This window comes from Maylandia zebra, linkage group LG20 (genome assembly GCF_041146795.1).
Source record: "Maylandia zebra isolate NMK-2024a linkage group LG20, Mzebra_GT3a, whole genome shotgun sequence".
Taxonomy (NCBI): Eukaryota; Metazoa; Chordata; class Actinopteri; order Cichliformes; family Cichlidae; genus Maylandia; species Maylandia zebra.
The window spans coordinates 10,394,443-10,419,010 of NC_135186.1; the positions used below are offsets into that span (position 1 = coordinate 10,394,443).

A 24,568-nucleotide genomic window follows, 5' to 3' on the forward strand; every position below is an offset into this window, starting at 1 on the left:
ATACATCGCTCCTTGTGAAAAACTACATCCAGAAGTAAACGTTGCTGACTGGCCTGCACAAAGCCCTGACTCGAATCCCTTTGGAAATCTGTGAGATGAACTGAAGATCAAGATCCGTGCCTGAAGACCATCAAATCTGGAGAAGCTTGAGAGATTCGTCAAAGAACAAGGAGCTGGAATTGCTCAGCAGACATGTGTTTTTTTTTTTGTTTTTTTTGTTTAAAAAGCTGACTATTAGCATCTATTTTGACCCTGATAGGTTTGAGGAGTTTTGTGATTTATTTTTTTGTGTGTGTGCAAAGTAAAATAATGTAACTTTCAATAATGCAAACCTGGATGCTCTGTTTTTTTTTTAACAGCATTAGGAAATCTTAAAAAAATTATTACTAATGTAATTTTCATTGGAGGGTAATAGTTCTGTCCTCTAACCCTCCTCTCTCCCAGAGGCTAACAGTGCTTTGCCCTTTTAGTGCAATTTGAGGTTGATTGCACACAGAAATATTTCAGGTTTTCTCTGGAAACTTGCACCAGGCTGTACTAACTGTGATAAGCTCTTCGAGATGTTCGTGATGGTTTGTTTGTAATTATGAAATGTCCAACAGTCCCTAAGTGCCTCACCACCCCACTGCCATTCACTCCCACCTCTGGAAACGCTAAACACACCATGCACGCACACTCACACAAACACACATTCCATCGGGCGGAGTCCGTGACGTGTCGTGCTGTTTGTGAATGAGCTGCAGCGAGCTGTGCTCACCTCTCAGAGTCCCAGCCAAGCCCAGCAGCGGAGAGAGGAAGGAAAAGTTTTTCCAAATGGATTTCTTTGGTGGAATCAAACGTTATTTGTTTTCATACGTACTTCTCAGTGGCATATTTATTACAATACAAACTAAAGAAGGTGAGTGACTTTTTTTTTTTAAGCAAATCATTTAAAAACCTGGTTGCATTAAATCTGTCTGTGAGATTTTGCTTAAGGAAAGCACGCGTGCCATGCGGGACACCAACTTAAAAGTTGTTGTTTTAACAACCAGGAAATATTCTTCAAGCTTTATGACAGTCCTGCACTGCTCTGTCTCTTTCTTTATTTCAATGTTTTATTTGGATAAAAAAAAGAACTTCGCGGAGTTTGGTTTGATTATTAACCATCAGCAATGCTGAGACTTCGTGTGCGCTGCAGTAAACCACGTCGCACCAGCAGGTGAAATCTGCCACAATTTGAGTGATTTCCCCCCCCCCCCCTCCCACTCCTCTATATTAAAAGAGGAATAATAGATTTCAACACGCTGACTCGAGTATATCAAAGTTTGCTGGCATGTGGCAAATGAAACGTCTAATATTCATGCAGCAAGCTGCCGCTCTTATTTAACTAAAATCTGATCGCTTCTTTAGTCTAAGAGCAAAACTCCAACTTATTCATGGCTTCTTATTTACAGATATCTCTTCTGAGGAATCAAAAGTCTAATATTTTTACTTATTTCAAACCAAACAAAATGTTTTCTGGATAAATATATATTTTAAAATAGGTGCATTCTCACTTACTGAAATTGTTCTCGTGTCTCCACAGAAATGCTTTTGGACATGAGGGCGTCAGGAGATGAACTGGGCTGGCTGACTTGGCCCTTAGATCAGGGAGAGAAGACCGGGGTGAGTAAAGCTCTGCTTCTGGTTTCTCCTCCAGCTCCCACGTTTCCTGTTGGAATTTGCCTTAAAGACAAATCAGCGTGGAGAAAATGCACGGAAAGGCTCCAGCTGAATGTAGACCCTCCAATTTGATGACATTTGACTATTTGACTCCTGTGGTTAGATGTGGAGCGGCTGCTGTGTGTGTATGTTTAGTTTTTTTTTTTTTTTAATGAAAATCAGTTAACCTTATATGCGATAGAGTAGCAGGATCCTATCAGGAACTGCATCCAAGCATGTCTGGACTATACCAAAAGCTTAGGCAGACAGAATAGCTGCTAGCGCTCAACTGGGAATACTTGCGGCTTCTTGTGGTTTGAAGGCTTCAGCTCCAGAATTGTATGTCAGAGAGCAATTAACTTTTAAAGTTTGCAGCATGTGGTGCCTCTCTATTTTTTTTTTTTGGAGAGGATGGGTTTAGGATGGAGGGGAAAACGTAAACGTCTACATTTAGTGCAGTGCCCGGCACATTATTACACCAGTGTACTAGAAACATATAATGCCTTCCGATTGGGCTGCAGTTTCACAGTAATTGACCAGTCAGGCTCATGCAAATTCACAGCAAATGGCTTCATTTCATGTACTGATGAGTCAAAGGCATGTGCAAGCGTGTTTGTGATGGCTCACCCAAATTTCTTGAAGAGAAAAAAGAAGAAGAAAAGAAATAAAACCTTTACATAAGTTTCACTTTTTCATTAATCAGCCTCAGGTGTTTTAAGGGCCCCTTGTAAAAATTGTGAAAAATGTTCACCAGCTGTTTTATAGATGTGTGGGTTCTGCTGCTGCACATTTAGTTTATATGCACAGTCACACAATCGGCCAGCTAAGCACATTTTTTTTTATTTTTTAATTAATAGGACAGGGGCTACATGCAGAGACTAAACCACAGCCTCTGTCTCCGTGGGGCCAGTTGTTTCTCAGGAGCCAAGGTTTTGTTAAAACTTGCTGTGACTTTTTTTTCCACCAGAAATATTTGTGGCACCATTTAATATGCAAGCAGCAAAGCTATTTGGGGAACATGCCAACAAGTAGCCAGAGGGGGGAGGAAAAAAAAAAGAAAGAATTGGAAATAATTTGGTATCTTTGCAATGTCAGAAATGCTCATGCTCATCAGCCCCTGAGGTTTGCTGTATTGTTATGCTGCTCGTAAAGTGCAGTTTTCCATGTCCCAGAAATGTGTTATTGCTGTGAAGCTGTAAAAATATTCACAGGGAGTAATTAGCAATTTGTGGAGCATGGCTTCCCTGACACACACTCATACCGTTCATACAGTAGTACAATAGCTGAACCCTTATGAGGAGTGCAATAGAGCCTTTTTCCTTTGCTGTCTTGGTAGTTTTGGTTTGCACATGCTTATGGGCTGCCCAGGGCTCGGTGTTCGTACCTCTTAACCTTTTTCGCTTGTTTGTGTGTGTGTGCTCTTATTCTTTAGTGGGAGGTTGTCCAGAGGACTCTAAATGGCTCTCAGTTCTACACGTACTCCATCTGCAACGTGGAGGAGCGTGAGCAGGACAACTGGCTGCGCACCACCTTCATCCAGCGGCATCCATTGGCCTCGCGGGTTTTTGTGGAACTTAAGTTTATCGTACGCGACTGCAACTCTTTCGACGGAGCCTCGTTAGTATGCAAGGAAACCTTCAACCTCTATACGTCTGAATCGGATGCAGATGTGGGCACCACCTTCCGCAAGAGCCAGTTTAAGAAGGTGGCCACCATAGCTCCGGATGAGATCACCGGCAAAAATGAAATGCACATCAACACAGAGACGCGAGTGGTGGACGGGCTGTCTCGAAAAGGTTTCTACTTGGCCTTTCAAGACATCGGAGCCTGCATCGCTCTTCTCTCCGTCAGGGTCTTCTACAAAACCTGCCCGGGCACCGTACAGAATCTCGCCACGTTCCCTGAGACGGTGGCCGGAGGTGAGAACCAGCCACTTACGAAAGTGAGCGGGGTATGCGTGGATAACGCAGCCAGTGAGGAGTCACCTCGCATCTACTGCACCGAGGAAGGGAAGTGGGCGGTGCAGGTCGGACAGTGCCAGTGCAAACCGGGCTACGAAGAGGTCAAAGACGCATGTCAAGGTGAGCACATGCGATTGAGTCTCTGGAATTCTCAAAGTCTTTCTGTCTACAGGCGCTTCGTCTGGGTGTAAACCAGGATTTGCTTCCCAGGAGAGTGTGCTTTTTAAAGCACCCATCCAGCATTAGTCACTATTTACCTTTATTTTAATTGCCACGGGGTGTAAAACAGGCCTGGATGGCAGAGTGTGGATCTTCATGATGGGTATTATTATTGTAACTCAGTGGAATTCTGCCTTTGGCTAACATGGTTCTTTTTTTGCAATGGAAGGAATGTTGAGGCCTACTTGTACATGCCCTGGCATTATCCCTGACCTTGAACTGATACCTGTAAAATTAGGAAAAGTGTTTTTGGGTTTCACTATGACTAACATGTGCAGTTCTAAGGAAAGAGTCATGTGAAGCACTTTAAAGCCTTTGTGATATGGAGGCTTAAGTTGGGAGAAGAGGTTTCGAGTCAGGTTGTACTTGACGTATTCATTTTTCATCGCTGGTGAATCTCATTTGGTAACAAAAAATATTTGAAAACATATCTTTTAAATAAAGAAACCTTTGGGTTGGAGTCACGCTCAGCTTTCAAATCACATATTTTAAAGTCTTGCTCAAGCACATGGCCCTTTCATGGTTCAGGGCTTACAGCATGTTGCATCAGGTTGATTTCCTGCCACCTCATTATCACCTGCTCTTGTTATCTTTTGAGTGTGATATGTCGTCCAGTGATACATCTGTCCCTTTGCCTTTGTAGTTGTGGTGCAGTTGTGCCTAAAGTCCTGCAAAAGAAGGGTTTTATTATTGCGGTGAGGGCTGTCAGAGTGACTGAAAGTGATCAAAGAAGCTGGGAGGCTACTGTACTGTGATGGATTAGCATCTTTAAAGATGGTTTGGGGAGGGGGGGGGAAGTGGGAGGCGGCAGGAGGAAGCTTTTTGAGCCTCACTCACTTTGTTCATATAGAGCGTCACAGAGTGCTGAAGCCCTCCTCTTATGTGTGAACGGGCAAGTTGGCTGCATGTCGCCCTGTCTGCATCCATGTCTTGATCCTCCTCCCTCTGTTGTCACAGATTTACTGAGCTTCCACTGTGGGGTGTGTGTGTGTCTGACTTGAGCAGTGTATATGAACATATTGCACAGCCCGGCATGCAAGGACCTGTTCAGATCCGTTTCCATAACTGAACACCTGAAGACTCGGGAGCCTCATTCTCTGCTGCTCGTGACACTTGCTCGTACCCACCCACATGCCTGACCTGAATCACTCGTATACGGGTATGAATACCTCTAATAGACATCTGAAAGACATTTTGGGGGGCAGCGGTTGTAAATCCACCTGTGGCTCTGTAACAGATCTACTTTCCCATTTAGTTCCCCCACCAGTGGCAAAGAGCTGTTTTAAAAGCGATTACGTTTTCTGTCAGTAGATCATTTTTAGCTGCAGGAAAGTGGAAGGTAAGATGATTAGGGAGGAGAAGCAGGAAGGAATGAGCGAGAGAGAGGGGTCATGCAAAAGCGAGAAGCTGTGTTTAGAGGAGGGGGCGTGATTTTTTTTTTTTTTTTTTTTAAATGGAGAGAGGAGAGGAATGTAAAGGTAGGAGAACAATGGAGTGCTGTGTTTCCCACTGCATGGCCGGTGGAGCACACCTCCACCTCCTCTCCCTCGTGGTTGATACATTCCTGATCGGTTTGCTGAGGAGGAGCCTTCCAGCATTACTCCAGACCTGTGGAATTCCCAGGAGGGGGAAGAGCAGCTCCGGGTCGAGCCCTCACATAAAGATGACTAAACAAAGAACCCCCCCCCCCCCCCCCCAAGGGGGAAAAAAACTACCAGGATGAAGTTAAATGAGAGGCCTAAGATGCATGAGGGCAGTTGCAGATGAAGGTGGAAATGAATCACAGAGCTGCAGTGTGGGCCAAGATGAATGGTTCAGAGAGCTTAAAGTGGAATATCCTACCGACGCACAGTTAATCATTCTCCCCGCTTCTTTCCTGTGTGGAGCGCTGTTACGGGAGAAACCACAAAACTTCAATTGTGGCGCTTTTTCGTACTTGGGTTGAAAGTTTCCATGTTCGGCGATGTGTTCACTCACTTTTATGACTCCTCGCTCTTCCCGTGGGACCTATTAAATAGAAACCTGTGACTTCATCTGGTTTTTGTCTCCCGTCTCTTCATCACAGCTCCTCACTGTGGTACTTTTTTGGCTTGGAGATCACTCTCTGTCAAACTGTACCGCAGGGATCTTTTTCCCCCTTTTCTTTTCTCTCCCCCCCCCCCCCCCCCCTTTTTTTTTTTTAAACCTCTGAGTTTTTGTTGTTGTTGTTTTTTCTTTTTTTCTATTTGGTGTGTGGCGCTGTTCTCTTGGTGGCCGTCGATGCTCATCGTAACGACAGAACCGAGCAAACAGACCCTGAAGATAAAACGCATCGCTTCCTGCACTGCACTGAGTGTTTAGAGCAGTTATTGTAAACGTTTTTATGAACTGGTTGTAAATCATATGAGTCAGCAAGGCTGACAAGACGGGTTTTTTTGGGGGGGGGTGGTTTTTAAAATTGGGACACTTTTAGATACTTTACAAGTGTATATTTTGTAAAAAAAATAAAAAATAAAATCTTTTTACATTTTTTTTAAATTAAGCTTTTTATTTAATACTTAAAAATTTTCAAAAAAATAGTATTTAAAAACCCACTTAATCTAAACTGTAAATAGAGCACCGAGGAAGCTTTCTTTGATTGTTTCCCTTCACCATCTGCTATGGATCAGGATGCTGTGGAAATAAACTTTGCTTTTTTTTTATTCTGTGGGGGGGGAAAAAAATCACAACTTTCTTTCAATTACCTGGTCAGTCTTTTAAACCTCAACACTTTCCCCTTGTGACTCACTTTTGACACTGACAGTTTTCCTCTGCAGCCGATCACGCCCTTCCTTACCCACAGTCCTCCCTGGCACAATGCAATGGCATACCCGTTGCACCTCCTCAAAGGATCACAGCTGGTCCTCTGGTTTTTGTGTCTAAGTGCCCTGGTCCACACCTCCTCGGTCGCTCTAAAGCCTCAACAAATAAGGCCTAATCCCATATTATGGTTTACAGAAGACGCTATAGAAAAAGACACGCAGTGTGGAATATTTGGACTGCTGAGGGCACTTTCGGTGGAACAACTGTTTCCCCGAGTTCCAGTAAAGTTCCGACTCCTCTCTCCACAAAGGTTCCAGTAAACCATTTTCTCCCCCCCCCCCCCGATGTCTGTGTCCGTGTTTCCGAGCTCGTCCTCAGCTGATGTAACAAACAGTTGGTGACTGTTGTAATTGTGACTGCATGCTGTGGTGAGTGATTTGTATGGGTAGTAATTGACTTGGGTGTGTTTAGTCTTTTTAAGCAGAGTAACTACTGGTTCTGCTTGCTTTTTTGCCTTTGTGCAATCTCTCTTTTTGCCGTCCTCTGCCCCCTCTCTCCCAAAATCCTCCCTGTCCCTGAAGAGTCTTTCTATTTTAGCCTCAATTTTCCGCCCTCTCATCTCGTATTTATTTAATAGTTTCTTATCTCAGCGGATTATTTGCATCGTCATTTTATCGCAATTTACTCCCGAAACGCGCTCTGTTGCAGAAGCTGCCCCAAGTACAATAAACTTACAGACAAACAAAAAGTCTTTCCTCCACGTCTTGTGTTCATGTCTCCTGTGAAATCACTGAGTGGCTGTTATTACTGGCCGGGGTTCAGGTCATGAATATGACACCAATAGAGTTTAAACATCCCGTTTCACACGGCTATGATGGGACTATTTAGACTGTGTACAATTCTCATCTCAGCCCTTGATAAATACATTTCTCCGCAAGTGGCTCGTAAAGATAAATAGAAGCTAAATTAGAACAAGTCTGCCAATGGGAGAGTTTTTAGTGGACGGGGAGAGGAAAAAACAACTGGCTTCATGTAATGGTTAAGCCATAAACATTTGATGGAAGTAAATTATTTAAAAACAAAATACTTGATCTGGCATTTGCAATCTAAAATGTCAGAGATCGACACTTCAGTAGATGTAAATCTTTTAATCTGGTTGCGCTGAGAGCCAGCTGGTTCCTCATGGTGATTGCAGACTTATTAAAACAAAGGTGTTGTGCAATTTCACTCAATCTGATGGTGACTGTGCAAAGACGTGAACACGGCACCACTCCTCAAGATGACAGGGATTTCATTTAGCTGGCTTAAAGTGGATTTTACACAATGGAATCATCTCACTCCTGCAGGATAATCCCCACACTGAAATTTTCTGCTCTACCAAACTCCTTTAACCTTTGATCCCTGTGGCTGATCTCCAAAATAGGGGAAAAAAGGGGGGAAAATTGCTTAAGTCACAAACTCGTTGGACAATGCTGTTCATTTAGATGCACAGTCTAGATATAACCTTGGCTATAAACCCACTGTGATTACACTGATTTACTTTGGATTTCTCAGATCTTACGCCAAGCTAACGTCTGCCTAGCGGGCTGAACTTGAGTGAGCTGGTTAGGTAATGGGGGTGGGGGTGGACTTTCAAGTGGTGTCATGCACAGTCTTGTTGGGCCACGCTTTTAGTGAGCAGAACACTGGCAGTTAATTCAAACAAGATGACAGAAAATGTAGCACAAGTTTTTAATGTGGACTGCAGCTAATCATACTACTGTGGTTTAAAAAGTGTGACTGGTGTTGCGGTCGAGCCGTGGGGCACTTCATGATTTTATTTAAAAAAAATGTATATACTTAAAAAAAAAAAAAAAAAAAAAAAAAAAATCTGTGGTGAATACCTAACCCTACAGTGGCCCTGAGAGGTCAAACCAATTGCAACTCAAGAAAACACCAGCAAATAGAAAAACACAATGGAAGTTAAATAAAACTCAACAGTGTTTTTGCGGAGACATTAACGTGACAGAACAGTTGCGTCTAACCTTGTGAGGGCGAAAAAGTTGCAGGTAATGCATGTTTTAATTCATATAATGCCGTAGATGCATGTTTGCTATTAGCCATTTCCTGTTAGCTTACTTCCACAGCTGTTCCATCACATTATTTTCTCCCCCTAAAATTTGGGAGTTTTTCTGCACAGCCTTTTTTCTATTTCCGTTGAGTTTTATTCAACTTCCGTTGTATTTTGTGTACTTTGTGCAGCTTTTTTTTTTTTTTTCTTGGTTGGTCTTTTCTTAATTTGCAGTGTGTTTGAACTCTCAAGGCCAGCATACAGTACTAACCACTTAAAACACTTGCTGAAAATTCAGTGAGTTCTAATGATTTTAATTGTAGGCAGACCTCCTGCCTCCGAAACATTTAGAAGATGTGCACTGTAACAATATGGCAGCCACATTAAGGTTTAGCTAGGCGAAAAATGCAGTTGTAGTCACTTGAGCTGCAGAATTAAAGACCAAAGTCTCTCACATTGTCCAAGTTAAATGAAGGAGTTAGTAGGCAGTGGACCAAACAACTGTGAGGCACATGAGGGGGAAGCCCACTTTTTGAAACCTAAAAAATGTATAGCTTTGCATCTACAGTGTAATTAGCACAAATGGTTTCCATGCGTATTTTATTATTTATAATTAAATAATTATATGAACATTGAGGCACTGAGAACAGTGCTAGTTTTTGGATGTTCAGCAATCCTCATGTCATGGAAAACCAAAACAATGAGTGAAAAACGGGGGGGAAAAGGTTCTTTTGAACTAACGGGAAGTGTTTACTTTTCGTGTTCGTCATGACAAACAAGTGTTTTTGATTTACACGTAGTGCTGTGAATGTATTTTTAAAAAATTGATTAGTGCAGCTTTAATCGGAGTCCTCAACATTCTGACCAACACAACCAGTTTGTTTTTGCAGTCGCCTTATTTTCCAAATGTCCCTTGGCCCAAACAACTGACCCTTAGCAATTTTTAGCTTTTTAGTGTGCGTGTTGGTTGTGGTGGGGAAGTTGGGACATATTTCCTCTTGCTGACATTCCTGAGCCTGCAGGCTGTGTGTGTGTGTGTGTGTGTGTATGTGAAGCGCATTGTATTGTACTGCTGGTGTGTGAGGTCAGCACTTTCCTTCCCCCATGTCAGTCAGTCACCCCCACCTCCCCCAAGCACAACACACCACCCACCCACCCTTCACTGCTAACAGGACGAGCCCACAGCGGAAACCGGAGGTCACCTAATCCCTTGGTGACTCCCCAACCCGTTGGCTCAGGGCTTTCCATTGTCGGTCGATGCCGAGCGGCCTTGCTCAGCCGCTTTCCATTTCGTTGTCCTCCCTGATAACCTTTATTGTTTATTGGTGCATTTCGGTCTCATTTTGGCCACTTCCCCTAGCCAGGAAGCAGAAAGTGATCAGCATCCAGCGTGTTACCTGTTGGCTTGTTGTGGTGTAGTAAAACGGGTGTCGCGTTTGCCACCTGGTCATCTGGCTCTACCAAGCAGCTTTGCGGAAAACCACTGGAAGCTGTCTCTGTTGGCTCACCTCAACCAGTACTGGTTTCTTCGATGCATCTGCAAAACCTTAGAAACGCTGAGCACATTTCGTGTCTGCTTGACTCGACCTTTCTCTCCCAGTTTTCCTCCTCCTGTCAGTGAATCTGGGTGGACAAAGGGAGTGAGAGGCGAAAGCAGATCGGGGAATTTATTGTGTTTGTTAGCAACCCCAGATGAAAGCCTGAGAGCAATTGTAAAACAGATGTAATGCCCTTACAGCTGCTCCATTGGTCAGCTAATCCCTTTGACTAATGCTTCTCTACCCACCCACCCCCAACATGCACACATGCACACTCTGCTCTCAGCCCTTACACCTTTACTGCCTTCTGCTGCTCTCCCCTCCTTTACCTCAGTGACCCCCCACCCCAGCTCATATTACCAGTTCACCTCCTTCAACACAGACCCCCATTGTTCCACTACCTCCGAGTACCCCAAAATGCTAATGGCGTGTTGTCACCCTACATACAAACAAAATGACATGACATATTGCAATTACAGGTTTGTCCCAAGGTGGAGAAAACCAGGGGGATGGGGAGTGTAATAAGAAGACAAGGGTACAGGCAAATGCCTTTAGTTATACTCGGGGAGCCATTCTGATTAAGATCTAGACATTGCATTTCTTGGTTGGTATTATTTTTGCAAGATGTTTTTTCTTTTCTGTTCACTGGCTGTAGTTCTGAATTTATCCTTTCTGTCTCCCTCCTCCTCACTGCGAGCATGTGTTTGTTTTACTTGGCCACTGACTCCCTGTAAGCCATGCACAGTTTAACTCACAATTGCCCTGAGGCAGACATGACCTTACTACCTTTAAAAAGCCCTGCACTGGCTTCAATTGTTGGGGGACCAGAGGGGTTTCCCCTTACCATGTGCTGCCCGAGTCCTGAGGGCCGATTCCTGTTGTTGAGCCACCATGTTACCCATTCATCCATCTTTCCGACCGTGCATTCATCATTTCGGCGCCTCCATCCATCTTAACTTCAGCTGACAAGCCTTATGGGGTGGCCATCGGAGGCTCCCACTCCAGAGCCACTCAGGCTCCCAGCAATGTAGCGGGCCCCTGCACTCACTCTCAATAAACAAACACAGAGCCACTCGAGGCACACGGGGCCTCTCAAATGACAAACAGTTCCTTTCTTTGTAGCTACAGGGAGGGGAAAAATGGCCAGTCTAACTTTGTGAAATGTTTCAACTCTGAAGAAGCTGGCTGAGAGACATTTGTATACACGATCATTCATCTAAGGAGCCCCCCCCTCTCTTTGTGGGTTTAGTGCCTCTGTTCGTGTTGGGTCAACACATTCTGGCTTCCTTTTGGGTTATTATTCTGTCTCAGGTCTCTGGTAGCCACAGCGGCAGTTCTTCTCCTGGTCACGCTCCCCTTATGCTTCCATGCTTTGATTGGCTGCTTTAGGAAGGAAGTCTGCGTCAGTCTCACACTTCCTGTTTCCTGTTGTGTCCAGCAACAATCCAAAGCCCCTCTCTCCACCTTCTCCGTGGAACAAGGAAGTTGTCTTTCACCGGACTTTTCTCCTTTGTCGAGGAATCCTCTCATCAAATACCTCAGCAGAGAATCATCTACTTTCATTTACCGTCAGTGACTCAAATGTTCATGATACACAAACTCCTTGACCTTTTTTTGTTACAGCGGAGACCTGGGCTGAAAATGAATCTGCTCTCAAGGCGCTCTGGTACAGGCCTCCTGTTGGGTGGTGTGCGCTGGAATGCATCTTGATTATAGAGGGGACTCGCAGAGTAAGGCCATCATCTCCGCAGGCCTGACCACGATGCATTGCAGCCGGCACTGTAGCGCCAAAAAGAGGCTAGTCCTCCTCTTTTCAGTTGCCATGTGGCATTCCGGCTATTCCCATCTGCAGCGCTTGGTTGTTTGTATGTTTTCTTTTTTTTCTTCTTTCAGCACTTGAATGGCATGGCATTCTCTTTGCCTGTTGGTCAGCGGTGAATAGCAATGTTAATGGGTTAGCTGGGAGGCTTTTTAGAGGCGACCGGGAGGAGAGAAAGGAGAGGAGGAAGGAATTTGGGGATTACGAGGAGGAGAGGTAGGGGTATGAATTGGGGTTTGAGGCAGCAGCTGTTCCCCCTTCTCAATGAGCGAGTTCACCCATCCCCGTCTCCTTTCTTTCTCCCCTCTTTTCTTCAGTCCTCAGCAGGATACAGTATTTCTTCTGTCCCCTTCACACCACCTCTCTCCTGCCTCTCCTGTCCTCTTGCCTCGTCTGCGTTAATGAGTAGCAGTAGCTGTTGGTGAAACAGCTGGCTGAGACAGAAACGAGGCGCTGTCTTGAGGGAGGATTGAGTAACGCGTAAGCCTGTTGGCCAAACTTAAAAAACAAAACAAAACAAAATACCTCAAGCTGAGCTTTTTCTGTCTTCTAATCCTTATATAACACACACACCCGTTCACAGCAGCGCAGCTCCCAACCCGCAAAGATCGAGGAAAAAAACAAGCGAAGCTGGAGTGAAATGTACGGTTTATTGAGGAAATCCCCTTGATGTATCTTAAACAGAGCCACAGCCATGTGCTGTCTGTGTGTGTGGGGGCACTTGTAGGTTGCAGATAAACTTTGACTCAATTCGACCTCAGTGAAAGAATTCTGCGTGAATCTGATTTTTATCGTCATCCTCGGCTCTCCTTTATAAGTCGCCCCTGTTGGAACACGTACATTTTGCCTTTGATTTGAATGTTTTGTTGCTTTTCCTCTGTCAGCGGCGTTAACCACAGTCTTTGAATATCATGAAAGGTTCTTACATTGTCTGATCTCTATTTCTAGCACCTCTTTTGAATTTTTTTTTTATCACTTGAACCTTTACAAGTGAGAAAATGTAAAGGTCTGTCATTACTCATTAGCTATTTACTCCAGAAATACAACTTGGAACAAAGGCAGAGATGTCTTATTTTGTGTTTCTGTGTGTGTGCGTGTGTGTGTGTGTGTGTGCGCGTGTGTGTGTGTGTGTGTGTAGTTGAACTGACTTAGCAGAGGGATGTGAACAGGTGACAGGCAGTAGACATAATCCCTGTTCTGATGTCAGCTTGTCCCATGTGTCCAAGGCTGTGCTTTGCATACATGTATGTGTTTTCTGTGCATGTGTTCGGTGCACACATGAATGCGTGTGTGGATGAATGTGCAACGGCGTGAGGACACGAGCGGCAGCAGGCGTTGGAATGCTCTCGCGGAGTTAATGGGGAGCCATCTCGTTTTCACTCCCCTTTATGGCACGCTCTCTCTGAGATTTCACACCACATTAAGTTCGTATTTCACCGCGGCTACGCACAGCTGGACCCCTACCTGCGTCTCTTTATTCAGAGTTGGACGTGTGAAATCGGGTGTCATCTTATCTGAGCGATACAGTTTCAAAGATCTGCATGTGGTTCTGTAAAAGGAAAAAAAAATAGAGATGATGGATTGTCAGGCGCACGCGGATGCAGTTTTGGGCTGATTCTTGGTGTTTTTAATGAAAGCTGTTGCTTCCATTCCTCTCTCCCGTTGCAGCACTGACAACCTAAGTATCGTCAAATGTGGCATAACTGGTTGTGCTTTGAGAGACGGTGAGAAGCCAACAGTGGAGTGAGGGAGGAGGCGTTAGTAGTTGAAGAAGTAAAGGGCAGGAGTGCAGGCTGGGTTGGGCTCATCTGAGTATTTTAATAAGTAGAGCCAGCACCATGCAAACTCTTGCACATGTTTTCCCTACAAAATATCTTTCACTTGGAGGTGGCTGAGGCTGAGGAGGTAGAACAGGCCATCTGCTAATTGGAAGGTTTGATCAATCCCTGTCTGCAACCAGCCAATTACTGAGCCCTGTATAAATGTGACTTTTAGTCTTGACATGTCAACTTAGCCTGATTGTGTTGCACATGAGGTCAAAAGTTCACAGCATTGCGGCTCTATTGACGGGTGTAGAAAGGTCTGGAGAAACTAGCTTTGCATTGTCATTTGGGATGCTGCCTGAAGTCATTTGTTGTTCTGCTGCTTATGCAAATGTCGTCTTTGTCTCTGCAGAATGTCGGCCTGGCTCTTTCAAAGCGGAGGCATCGAGTGACGCGTGCGAGCCATGTCCTGCCAACACCGATACGCTGGAACATGGTGCTGTGCTTTGTCCCTGCAAGGATGGCTTCTTCCGGGCCCCAACCGACCCCACTACTGGACCCTGCTCAGGTGAGACCCGTGGAAGAAAAAAAAAGAAACATTTGAAATGAGGATGTGTTTGCTACTCAGCCAGTGCAACCAGTGCCATTTCCACACGTGACCTTTCCAGTGTGTAATCAAAACAGACATTTTAAAAGTGACTGTGAATCCTTCAGGATGTGCAGGGGTGTGTTTATGGTTTTGAACTGGCAGCATGACTTTCAGCCTACACCGGACATGTTTAAAAGTTATTTTTATCAAACTTCTAAAAAAAAAAGAAGTATATTTCCAGTCATAGCTGAAAAAAAAAAATCCCACACATCTGGCATCGTGTGCTTCTCTTCTTCGTTGCTCTTAATGCTGCGTGCATTTCAAACCTGTGCTCACCAGGCCCCCCCTCTGCACCACGAGATCTTTCGGCTGTCCGTCAGCCCTCCGTGGGAAGACTCATCCTCTCCTGGACCCCCCCTGAAGACACCGGAGGTCGTAATGACATCACCTACAGCGTGGAATGCCAGCGCTGCGATGGGGTTGTGTGTCAGCCCTGTGGGGAGAGAGTTCGCTATGAGCCGGGGAGCACGAAGCTGACTGAGGCCAGGGTGTCAGTGAGCGAGCTGGAAGCTCACCTCAACTACACCTTCATCGTGCAGGCGCACAGCGGCGTGTCGCAGTTGGCTAGTGAGGCTCAGCGGCCAGCATCCAGGAGCAATGTCACTATATTTCTGCACTACACAGGTGAGCACAGCTGATATGAAGCAGCAGTGTGGGGCTATCTGTGAGGTAGCGACAACTCCACAGGTTGAAAGATGAACTGTCGGATTTCAGCTCTAAAGTCTATTATTTTATCTATTGTTTCTTATATCCTCTCAGCTTTTCACATCACAAAAAACCCCTAATATTCTCTACCCTCTCCTTAGATCCCCCCCAAATTACCACAATGCGACTGGTGGGACGGACCTCCACCAGCCTGGCTCTTTCCTGGGATGTATCCCCTCGACCACGTGCCCAGCTTCACGTCCGGTATAAACTAACTTACCACAAGAAGGTGAGCATCTTTTGTTTTTCTCACCAGGAATGCCCTGAAATCAAACTTTGTCTTATGTATCATTTTGGTTTTGTGTCAGTGTATGTGTGTTTCGCATGTTGTTTAAATAACAGATCCACTGGATCTATTTTGAATATTCATAATTATATCACGAGGCATAAATTTTCAAAATCAGACATCGCCGTTTTGGCCATAAGCTTAAGCCACTAATATAAATGGCTGCAGGATCACGTCTTCTGCAGTAACACTGGCTGCTTAGATCACATTTCTTCCTCTGCCTCCCAGGATGACAACCTTGATAAGACTACCTACACCGTGCTCACGCTCGACAAGAACTCTGCGCAAATCAAAGATCTGGCCCCGGGTACGGCCTACCTGTTCATTGTGCAGGCCCTCGGCAGCGATGACAACTCCGAAGGCTCCAGAATGGAGGAGCATTTCGAGACCTTGACTGAAGGTACTTAGCAGAATCCCTCTACAAGTTTCACTAGTTTCATGCAGATGTGTGCGTCTAACCTTGTTTTCTCTTCCAGGAAGCCCGTCTCAGAACTACACTGTCTTATTAGTGGCGGCAGTTGGGGTGGCGATGATGCTGATCGTAGTGTTCGTGTTCCTTTTCTTCCACAGACGGTCAGTAAACGTCCCGCTCTGCTTCCCTTCCCTCCACTCTCTGTCTGCTAACCGGTCAGAATAAGTCCTCCTCCACCAGCTTCCTCCCTCATTCTTCTGCTTTTCCTTTTTGAGGGGCCTCCAAATGGCCCCCGCATTCATCTCTCCTCACCTCTCACTTTTTCCCTTCCTTTAGCCAGCTTTCTCTTTCTATTTATCTGGATTTGTGTCCCAGCATTCACTGGCGAGGAATTTGCGTTGAATGTGCCTTGTCATTGCTCAATGGTGATATTCTAGTGAGTGTTGGGGGGGTAGTGGGGGGGCCCTTGAAAGGAAATTTGCCCAGAGTGGTACATTGTTGGTGATAAGAGGGGCTTGGTTCTTTCTGCACCAGGCCACGGGTACTTTGTCAAAGGTGACCTGGGTCTCTGCTGTAGCAGATTGTACTGTAGCCCGCCTGTCTACCTCCCTCCCTCCCCTCCTGCTCGTCTGTCTTTCAGTCTTTAAATCAGCTTTGCAAACACAGCCTATCGACAGCCGCTATCAAAGAGCCACTTCTTTCTGAATGGATGCATTGCAGCAGTGAAAGCCTTAGAGCAAAAGAAAAATTGCTACAAAGGTTGCCATGTGCTCTTGATGTTAAAGGAAGGAAATAATAAAGAGATAAAGTAGGGCATTAATTTGCAGATGGATTTTTAAAAATTTATTTATTCCTTTTTTTTTTTTTGTTTTGTTTTTAGAAAAAGGAACTCTCACACCAGGCAAGGACCAGAGGACACGTACTTCTCCACCCCAGGTAAAATTAAATAAAATTCTCCCACCTTTCTGTCTCATTTCAATGAATTGACTTGATTTATTTGTCGACCTACAATAACAGTGTTTGTTGTTGTTGTTGTCTCTTCCTTTGGTTGACAGAACAATTGAAGCCTCTGAAAACCTACGTGGATCCACACACATACGAGGACCCCAACGTGGCCGTCCTCAAGTTTGCCACCGAAATCCACCCCAGCCACATAACCAAACAGAAAGTCATCGGAGCTGGTGAGTGACGGCCCTGCTGAGACAGTCTGTTGTGGGTCTTAGCTCTGAGACGTTGAAAGATTTTTCAAATCCCCCAAATTCGCTGTTTACATTGTGCATTTTCCACAGCTTAGCAGGGTGACTGACGGTGGTTACTTCAGTGAGATTAACATCCGTCAGGCTCGCACAACAAGTTGAGACATTTTATTGTCTTGGCTGTGGCACCTTTTTTGTCGTGGCTCAAGTTGACAGCACACTTACACAAAAAAGGAACTGTTGCAAGAACGGTGTTTTGGAACGATATCAGAGCACCTTCCTGAGCGCTGTTGGCTTTTTTTTTTTTTTTCTTTCCATTTTCTGCCCCACATGATGATACGTTTACTCAACTGCGACAAACTTTTACCCTGTAAGCAAACGGTCTTTTCCAACACCCGCTTCCCACGACCGCGTGCCCCCCACCCGTTCTCCTCTCGTGACAGCTGATTCCCATGCCCACCCCCCACCACCACCCTGAACTACAGGCTAATAAAACGACAACAGAGAATCAGGCTCTGAGAACACACCTCTATGAGAGAGCCCCGGGCAAAACAGCCGCGCAGACTTCCTCATTTTCAATCTGTAGCACAGCCAAACCCCTGTGGGTAAACTCTTGAGATGTATCAGATGCATGTTCCAATATTGGGCATCTAGTTTTCAACTCAAGTGTCTGAGTGATGGTGTTTTTTCTTTTTTTGTTGCAGGGGAGTTTGGTGAGGTGTACCGCGGTATTCTGAAAGCGCCGGGGAGGAAAGAGGTGGCAGTGGCTATCAAGACACTGAAGCCTGGCTACACCGAGAAACAGAGGCAGGACTTTCTGAGCGAGGCCTCCATCATGGGCCAGTTCTCCCACCAGAACATCATTCGCCTAGAGGGAGTGGTTACCAAATGTAAGGGTTTCTGTGAGTTTGGCCGCTTCTTTTCTAAGTTTTATATGTTTCAGTTGTTTTGGTGCAATGGAAAGATGTGTAATTTATTATTCTTGGTGGCTTCTTTGTGCAGTTAAACACGCCATGATCGTAACTGAATACATGGAGAATGGAGCTCTGGATAGGTACCTTAGGGTAAGTCCACAACATACAGTTTTTACTAATGCAACTATCTCTGTGAGTATAGCCACAAAGAAGCTGTTAAAAACACAAGAACGAGCTCTGAAGTTCAGAGTTTGATCCTTTTTCTTTTTTGTTTTTTAAGTTATTATAATAACTGTTTTGTTTCTTACACCAGGACCATGATGGTGAGATTTCTTCCTTCCAGCTGGTGGGCATGCTGCGTGGCATCGCTGCAGGCATGAAGTACCTCTCTGACATGAGCTACGTCCACCGAGACCTGGCTGCCCGCAACATCCTCGTCAACAACAACATGGAGTGCAAAGTGTCTGACTTCGGCCTGTCCCGGGTGCTGGAGGACGATCCTGAGGGGACGTACACCACAAGTGTGAGTAGATGTGGGCCTTCCTGAGAGCTTTTCTCCAGCCAGAATCATCTTACCACGTTTTAAAGATCTGTTTCTTACCGTTTTTTAACATTTTTTTCTCACATAGGGAGGTAAAATTCCGATTCGCTGGACAGCTCCAGAGGCAATAGCATACAGGAAGTTCACCTCGGCTAGTGACGTGTGGAGTTTTGGCATAGTCATGTGGGAAGTTATGGCTTTTGGAGAAAGACCTTACTGGGACATGAGCAACCACGAGGTATGTGCCAGACAAGCAAACTTCATAGAATTAAAAAAAAAAAAAAGACCACAAAGTTTGAAGAACCCTGTCATTTTAAAGAGAAAAAACAAACAAAAAAAGGGCTAATGAGATCAACTGTTTCCAGGTGATGAAGGCCATCAATGAAGCTTTCAGGCTCCCGGCACCTATGGACTGTCCCTCAGCCGTTTATCAGTTGATGCTGCAGTGCTGGCTCCAGGATCGCGCCAAGAGGCCACGTTTCGGAGACATAGTGAGCCTGCTGGACAAGCTGCTGCGCAGCCCAGAGTCCCTGAAGACCATTGCAGACTTTGACCCACGGTAAGATTTATTTAAACACTAGGCAGAAGGCTTATAGTGCATATTTTTCTAGTGCTGACTCTACAGTGGCTGCCACTATCAGCAACCAGTTCTTGGAAAGAGCCCTTTAACCAAAACATTTGGCAATACAATAATAATATAAATTACTTTTTTTCCCTCCTTCTGTCTCATTTATGTAAACGTCCTTTGAGCTCTTTCAGCTTCCCTTCTGCTAGATGTTAGGACGGAGCCATGCGATGTGCATTGAAGACTATGCACATCATTATTAACAAGTCTGTCAGGGAAATGACTCAGTTTATTTAATAAATCAAGGCTTTTTTTTTTTTTAAACAGTTTGACTGACGTCTGACTGGACTTTTGTCACAGGAGTTTTAAAACGTGACTAATCTGACTCGACGCTCAGCTCAGAGTTGGCCGTCTGACTTCAGACTCAACCTTTCCTAGCTTCAAAGGAGAGCTTTAGGCAGCAGCTCAACCATTAAGTTTAATTTTACAAAATTGCAGGATGTTTAGGGTCAACTGGGGCAGTGGCAGTGTTAAGATGTTATACTTAAAAACATCAGGACACACTGACACCTTTGCTGCTGGGCTAATGGAAGAATTATGCGTGCTAAAGATTTTTTTTGTTGTTTTTCGTTCTTTTGTTTTTGATGTTTTTTGTGTGTGAGAATACATACTTTCACCTTTGTGAAAACGCATTAGAGCCAGAAACGGTGAGAAAGGACAAAGGATGCCACGCTATCTTTCGCCCCAACTCCTCCGACTGGTTTTTATCAATGGTTTCCTGCACAGTAATTGCAGTTCAGTCATCAGCCTTTGTTGTGGGGAAAGCCTGCTGATTATTATCATTTGGATCCATTTTACTTTACCAGCGTATCCATCCGCTTGCCAAGCACCAGCGGCTCAGATGGCTCTCCCTTCAGGTCGGTGTCTGAATGGCTGGAGTCCATCAAGATGAGCCAGTACAGCGAGAACTTCACCTGCGCCGGGATTGTCACCATGGAACAAGTCCTGCAGATGAAAACTGAGTAAGTGTGACATGATATTAAAGTAGCAGTTATCTTATTTGCTCACAGGTTTTAAGATTGTAGATCCAAAAGTTGCACACTTGTTTTTCCTCCCAGCCCCTGACGGACTTCTCTCGGGCAGTTCATGTATCTGTTTTCCCAAAGATGTTAAGTTTTAACAGCCAGCAAAATAGTTTGCACTCAATATAATCGCCAGCCTCGGTTACAACTTAAGAAATGTTTGAGATGGAAAATTTAATCGATGGAAGGAGAAGAAGTGGGGCTCATTTGTGGTTGGCTGACGGTGGTGGCTTGTGGTTACTGCAGTTCTTATTTTTCTTGCCCTCCTCCATCCTTTCTCTCCTCCCTCCCTGCACCCAATCACACCCGCTGCCCTGGACGGCACTTTTACTCGAGCCCCTAACAAACCGCCAGTTTTGCCCGTTTAGATCGAAGGCCTTTTGTGGCTTCTTCAACATTAAAGTAGGGGAAAGAGGGGGGGAGGAGGGAATAGGCTGTAGAGGAGCAGCAACTAGAGGAGATTACTGAATTGAAATGGATGTGATTTCTGGAGAGATTGAAGAGGTGCGCTCAGAAAGTACTCCCTGAACTCATCACAAGATGGTTGAGGCAATTAGATCTTCCCTGACTCCCCCGATTACAAAAGGGGTAATTTAATGAGATGAACTCAACGTTTCGGGAAGAAAGGCTTAGTGAAGCATATAGTATAAGGTTGCTTTAGCTCTATAACGAGGGCCAGAGCATTTTCTAACCACATGACCAACCAAAAATAAACCCCTCCACACCCCATTCTGCCACAACGTATATATGTAGGTCTTGATCTTGGGAAGATGGGCAGACTGTGAAGCAGAGACAAACCCTTTTGAAGTATTTGTCATACAGTATGGTGTGATTTCATGGCCCCATGTTTCCATCTCGGGGCATCTGGTAGCACTCTTGGAAAACCAGCAGTTATTTACAACGCGCCCTCTGCTTGCCAGACAACTGATTCATCGTCAGCAGAGAGAATCCTTGTTAAGTAATTAAGGCTGTAATTAAGGCTTTGACTTTAGGCTGCTGCTTTGCAGGGCTTTTGCAGGTTCGCGTCGTGCGCTCGTCGAGCCCCCTGTGATGTCCTTTTTATTTTTCTTATGAAAGATCAATCAAAGCCTTGGCAGACTGCACACTTGGAAAGCATCCCACGTAGGCATGAATCGGTTCAGCTCCAGGCTGGCATTTCATCACATCGAATGAGTCAGTGATTACTTCAAGGCTCGAGAGGCAGGAAGGATGTGCGTGAAAAGTGTTGGAATGTGGCCAGACTGTAAATCCATGTGGCGCTTCTCTTATATATCCTCCTCGTTGTGTGTGTGTCCTTTGCAGGGATATTAAGAACATTGGAGTGAGGCTGCCTGGACATTTGAAAAGAATTGCCTACAGCATCTTGGGCTTAAAGGACCAGACCAGCACACTGAGCGTGTTTGCAGTGTGATCCTTATAATGAAGGGAATTCAAATCAGGCACTGCAGCCGGCAGCCCTTTGAACTCTAAACGGAGCTGGAGCACTACTGCGGGGATGGGATCATCAGAATCAAGAGGACTGTGCCATCCTTTCAGGCTGACTGAATAAGACAAGCTTACTGTACATTTTTTCTGATTTCTTATCTACAGGGAATGGAGCAAATACACACCGACAAATATATCAAGTAGACTGTGTATATTTGAATATCTATTTTTTTTACTATCCATAATTTCTGTACAGATGCAATTTTATCTTTATTTTCTCTTTCTTTTCTTTTTTTCCATCTACGGTTCATAAAACGGTCTACTCCTTGGAATGCTTTACACAAATCGTACCCTGAGCTTGTTGTATCCAGTACCAAACAAACAAGCGAAGGAACAGTCAAGGTGTGATCAGCCTTTTTGTTGTGACTGTGGTCAGCAGTGATGTCACAAAATCTTCCTTTAATTGGCACCTTGCTCCATTTCCTGTTAGGCCGGCCGGTGAGGACGGAGCGCCGCAGTGGCTGAAATGAGCTTGAGCTGGCCCAGAGTTAAAGAGATGTTGTTACCTGGGTGCATAAACACAGATGGACCTTGTGTTTTTACTGGCCGCCTCCTGGCTGTGTGCAGAAATTAAGCTATAATCTTATAAGTGATGTTTATATGAGAAGAAAAAGAGAGGACATATGTGAGGTACTCTATGTGTACAGAATCCCCCCCTCTCTTAGTTTATAGGAACGAAAACCTACAATGAAGCACTTGGATCGAAGAATCAAGAATTGCAGTAGTTTGCAATTCCACTCAAAAGTTTCTATTGGAATGCAGCACGTTTGTTTGTAGTGTGCCGGCAAACGAAGAGGGGGAAAAAGAAAAAAAACATACCCTGGGGAAAAAAAATGGTGAGGATTAAATAATGAGTGGTTGTGGTTGAGACAATTTCACACTAAATAATAGTTTGGTTTGCAATTTCAATGTCTCCTTTAGTTTTGTAAAAGCTTTACAGACATTCGTTCATATTCTTGTTGGTTTGGGTAACACGTCGGCTGGATGAAGCTCTATGAATAGACAGTTGCTTGATTTCCGACATTTAAAGACTTTATCTTTTTGTTAAAGTGCCTCTTTCTAGGAGTTTAGCGAGAGTTTGCTTCCGTCTATATAAAAGAAGCGGCTCTATAACGTAGTGGATAGTGGACAGTGTGCCCCAGTGCTTTAATTGATGACTGCAATGCGTTGTGTTACTGATGTACACCTTCCTTTACTTGAATTTTTAATGTATTTTCAAAGTGTATCTATGATTCTGTTGTAGCAGTTAGACACCCATCTTTGGAAAAGGGATTTTTTTTTATTACTGTGTTTTATTGATTGCAGTTACATTTTGTATAGTTTTCATGATTTCGCTATTTACCAGCTACCAAACAGATTATTTTTCTAAGTTCATCACTTTCCAAAGCAGCATCTCCTACTTCTTTTGCTTTCTTCCTTCATCAAAGAGCAATTTCCTCCCTTTGTGCCTGTTGTTTTATACTGTATTTAATAGTGTATTTATTTTGAACTTGTATTTATTTATCCTGATAAACATTGAGCTGGGTTTATAATTGGAGCTTGCTCTCTTATTGTCAGTAATTTAAAAAAAAAAAAAAAAAAAAAAAAAGGAAAAAAAAAAAAAGCTGTAATGTCCCTTTTTTTTTTTTTCATTCCTGGTTTCTTTTTACTGCCTTTGTTGCATTTGCGGAGCAATAAAGTCTCGAGTTTGGCAAAGCCCGTTGCATGATGGACATTAAAACAAGCAGAAGAATGTGTCTTTTAAAAGACGCCATGTCTTTACACCCACCTGGGTATGCTGATGCTATTGGGTGTTTTTAATTCTAGAGTTGGAAACTATAAAAGTCCTCAACGAACTCTTTGGAAACAGATTACAAGGCTGCTCCTGAAAATGTTTTACAGGAGTTATATGATCTAATCAACATTAAAAAAAATCTCACATTTAACTCTGATTCCTGCATTTATTAAAAACTTATTTTAATGGCATTTAATTACTTCTTGGGAAATGATCTGATGTGTAGTGCTGTGAAATTTTACAGTAATGAGAAAAGGAAAGTTTTCACTGGACTCTCTGCAGTCCTGTGAAAAACTAAGAACACCCTTACTGCTTCCATACGAATTATGAGGGTAGGTAAAAGCCAGGTGTAACAAGTCGATGAGCTGATCATCAGCGAACACGGCATGGAGGAGTCCTGATCTCGGCTTGTTTTGAAGCCACAGGACATGACCAACTTGCAGTCATTGAGTCAACCATGAATTCCGCTGTGTATCAAAGTACTCTAGAGTCTGATATGAGGCCATCTGTGATGGCTAAAGCTTGGATTGAACTGGGTCAGGACGACGATCAGAACAGACTGACAGGAAAAAAACAAAAGTCCAGGTTTTGCAATTGTCTAAATTGCTGCAGTGGGAAAGGAGGTTATGAGAGCTGTGCTGAGAAAAATGCCCACAAAGAGGCTAAAGTCATATATAAAATGATCACATCAAGATATCGCTGCTCAATGTGGTTCTACAAGCTACTGAATCCTGGTGTGTGTATATGAGAACAAGGAAGGCAAATCTTACATCCTTATAGTATAGTCATGCATAAAAACCAGAATCAGTTTTAGCACCACAGAAAGTCTATCAATCATTTTTTTAAGCATGAGATACGAGACAAAAGTGCACAATTTCCCTCTGTTAGTTGTAGTGGAAGGTCGTTTCAGTTGATTACATGTTGGCCTTTTCCCATAATGTGGTCATTAAATTATCATTTTTACGTCACTACACTGAACTCGGTGACTGATAAAGGGGGAAAAAAACAAGACGTTCCAAGTTTAGCAAAACTAATCTTAAAAAAAAGAACAAAAAACCCATAAAAACACCTGTTGAAAGGTCAGATTGTAGTTTCCACATTCTTGCAAATTCATGTGATGACAGATTACTATCATCTTCCAAATAAAC

The 24,568-nt window shown here is 44.1% G+C and overlaps 1 protein-coding gene across 2 annotated transcripts; it reads left to right on the forward strand.

Annotated features, from left to right (window-relative positions):
* The first annotated feature begins 676 nt into the window (after positions 1–676).
* On the forward strand, positions 677–23,571 carry epha2b (eph receptor A2 b). 2 transcript variants are annotated; one of them, XM_004570958.4, is made up of 17 exons: positions 677–898; positions 1,565–1,644; positions 3,113–3,761; positions 14,224–14,379; positions 14,740–15,084; positions 15,267–15,394; positions 15,680–15,851; positions 15,928–16,024; positions 16,744–16,799; positions 16,919–17,044; positions 17,764–17,961; positions 18,062–18,123; positions 18,287–18,496; positions 18,603–18,752; positions 18,880–19,073; positions 19,946–20,101; positions 21,464–23,571. In XM_004570958.4, the coding sequence occupies exons 1-17, from the start codon at positions 733–735 to the stop codon at positions 21,570–21,572; spliced, it is 3,054 nt and encodes a 1,017-aa protein (XP_004571015.2). In that variant the 5' UTR covers positions 677–732; the 3' UTR covers positions 21,573–23,571. The 2 variants fall into 2 exon arrangements, with proteins under 2 accessions (XP_004571015.2, XP_004571016.2); XM_004570959.4 differs by having other exon boundaries at positions 17,764–17,949.
* Positions 23,572–24,568: the final 997 nt, after the last annotated feature.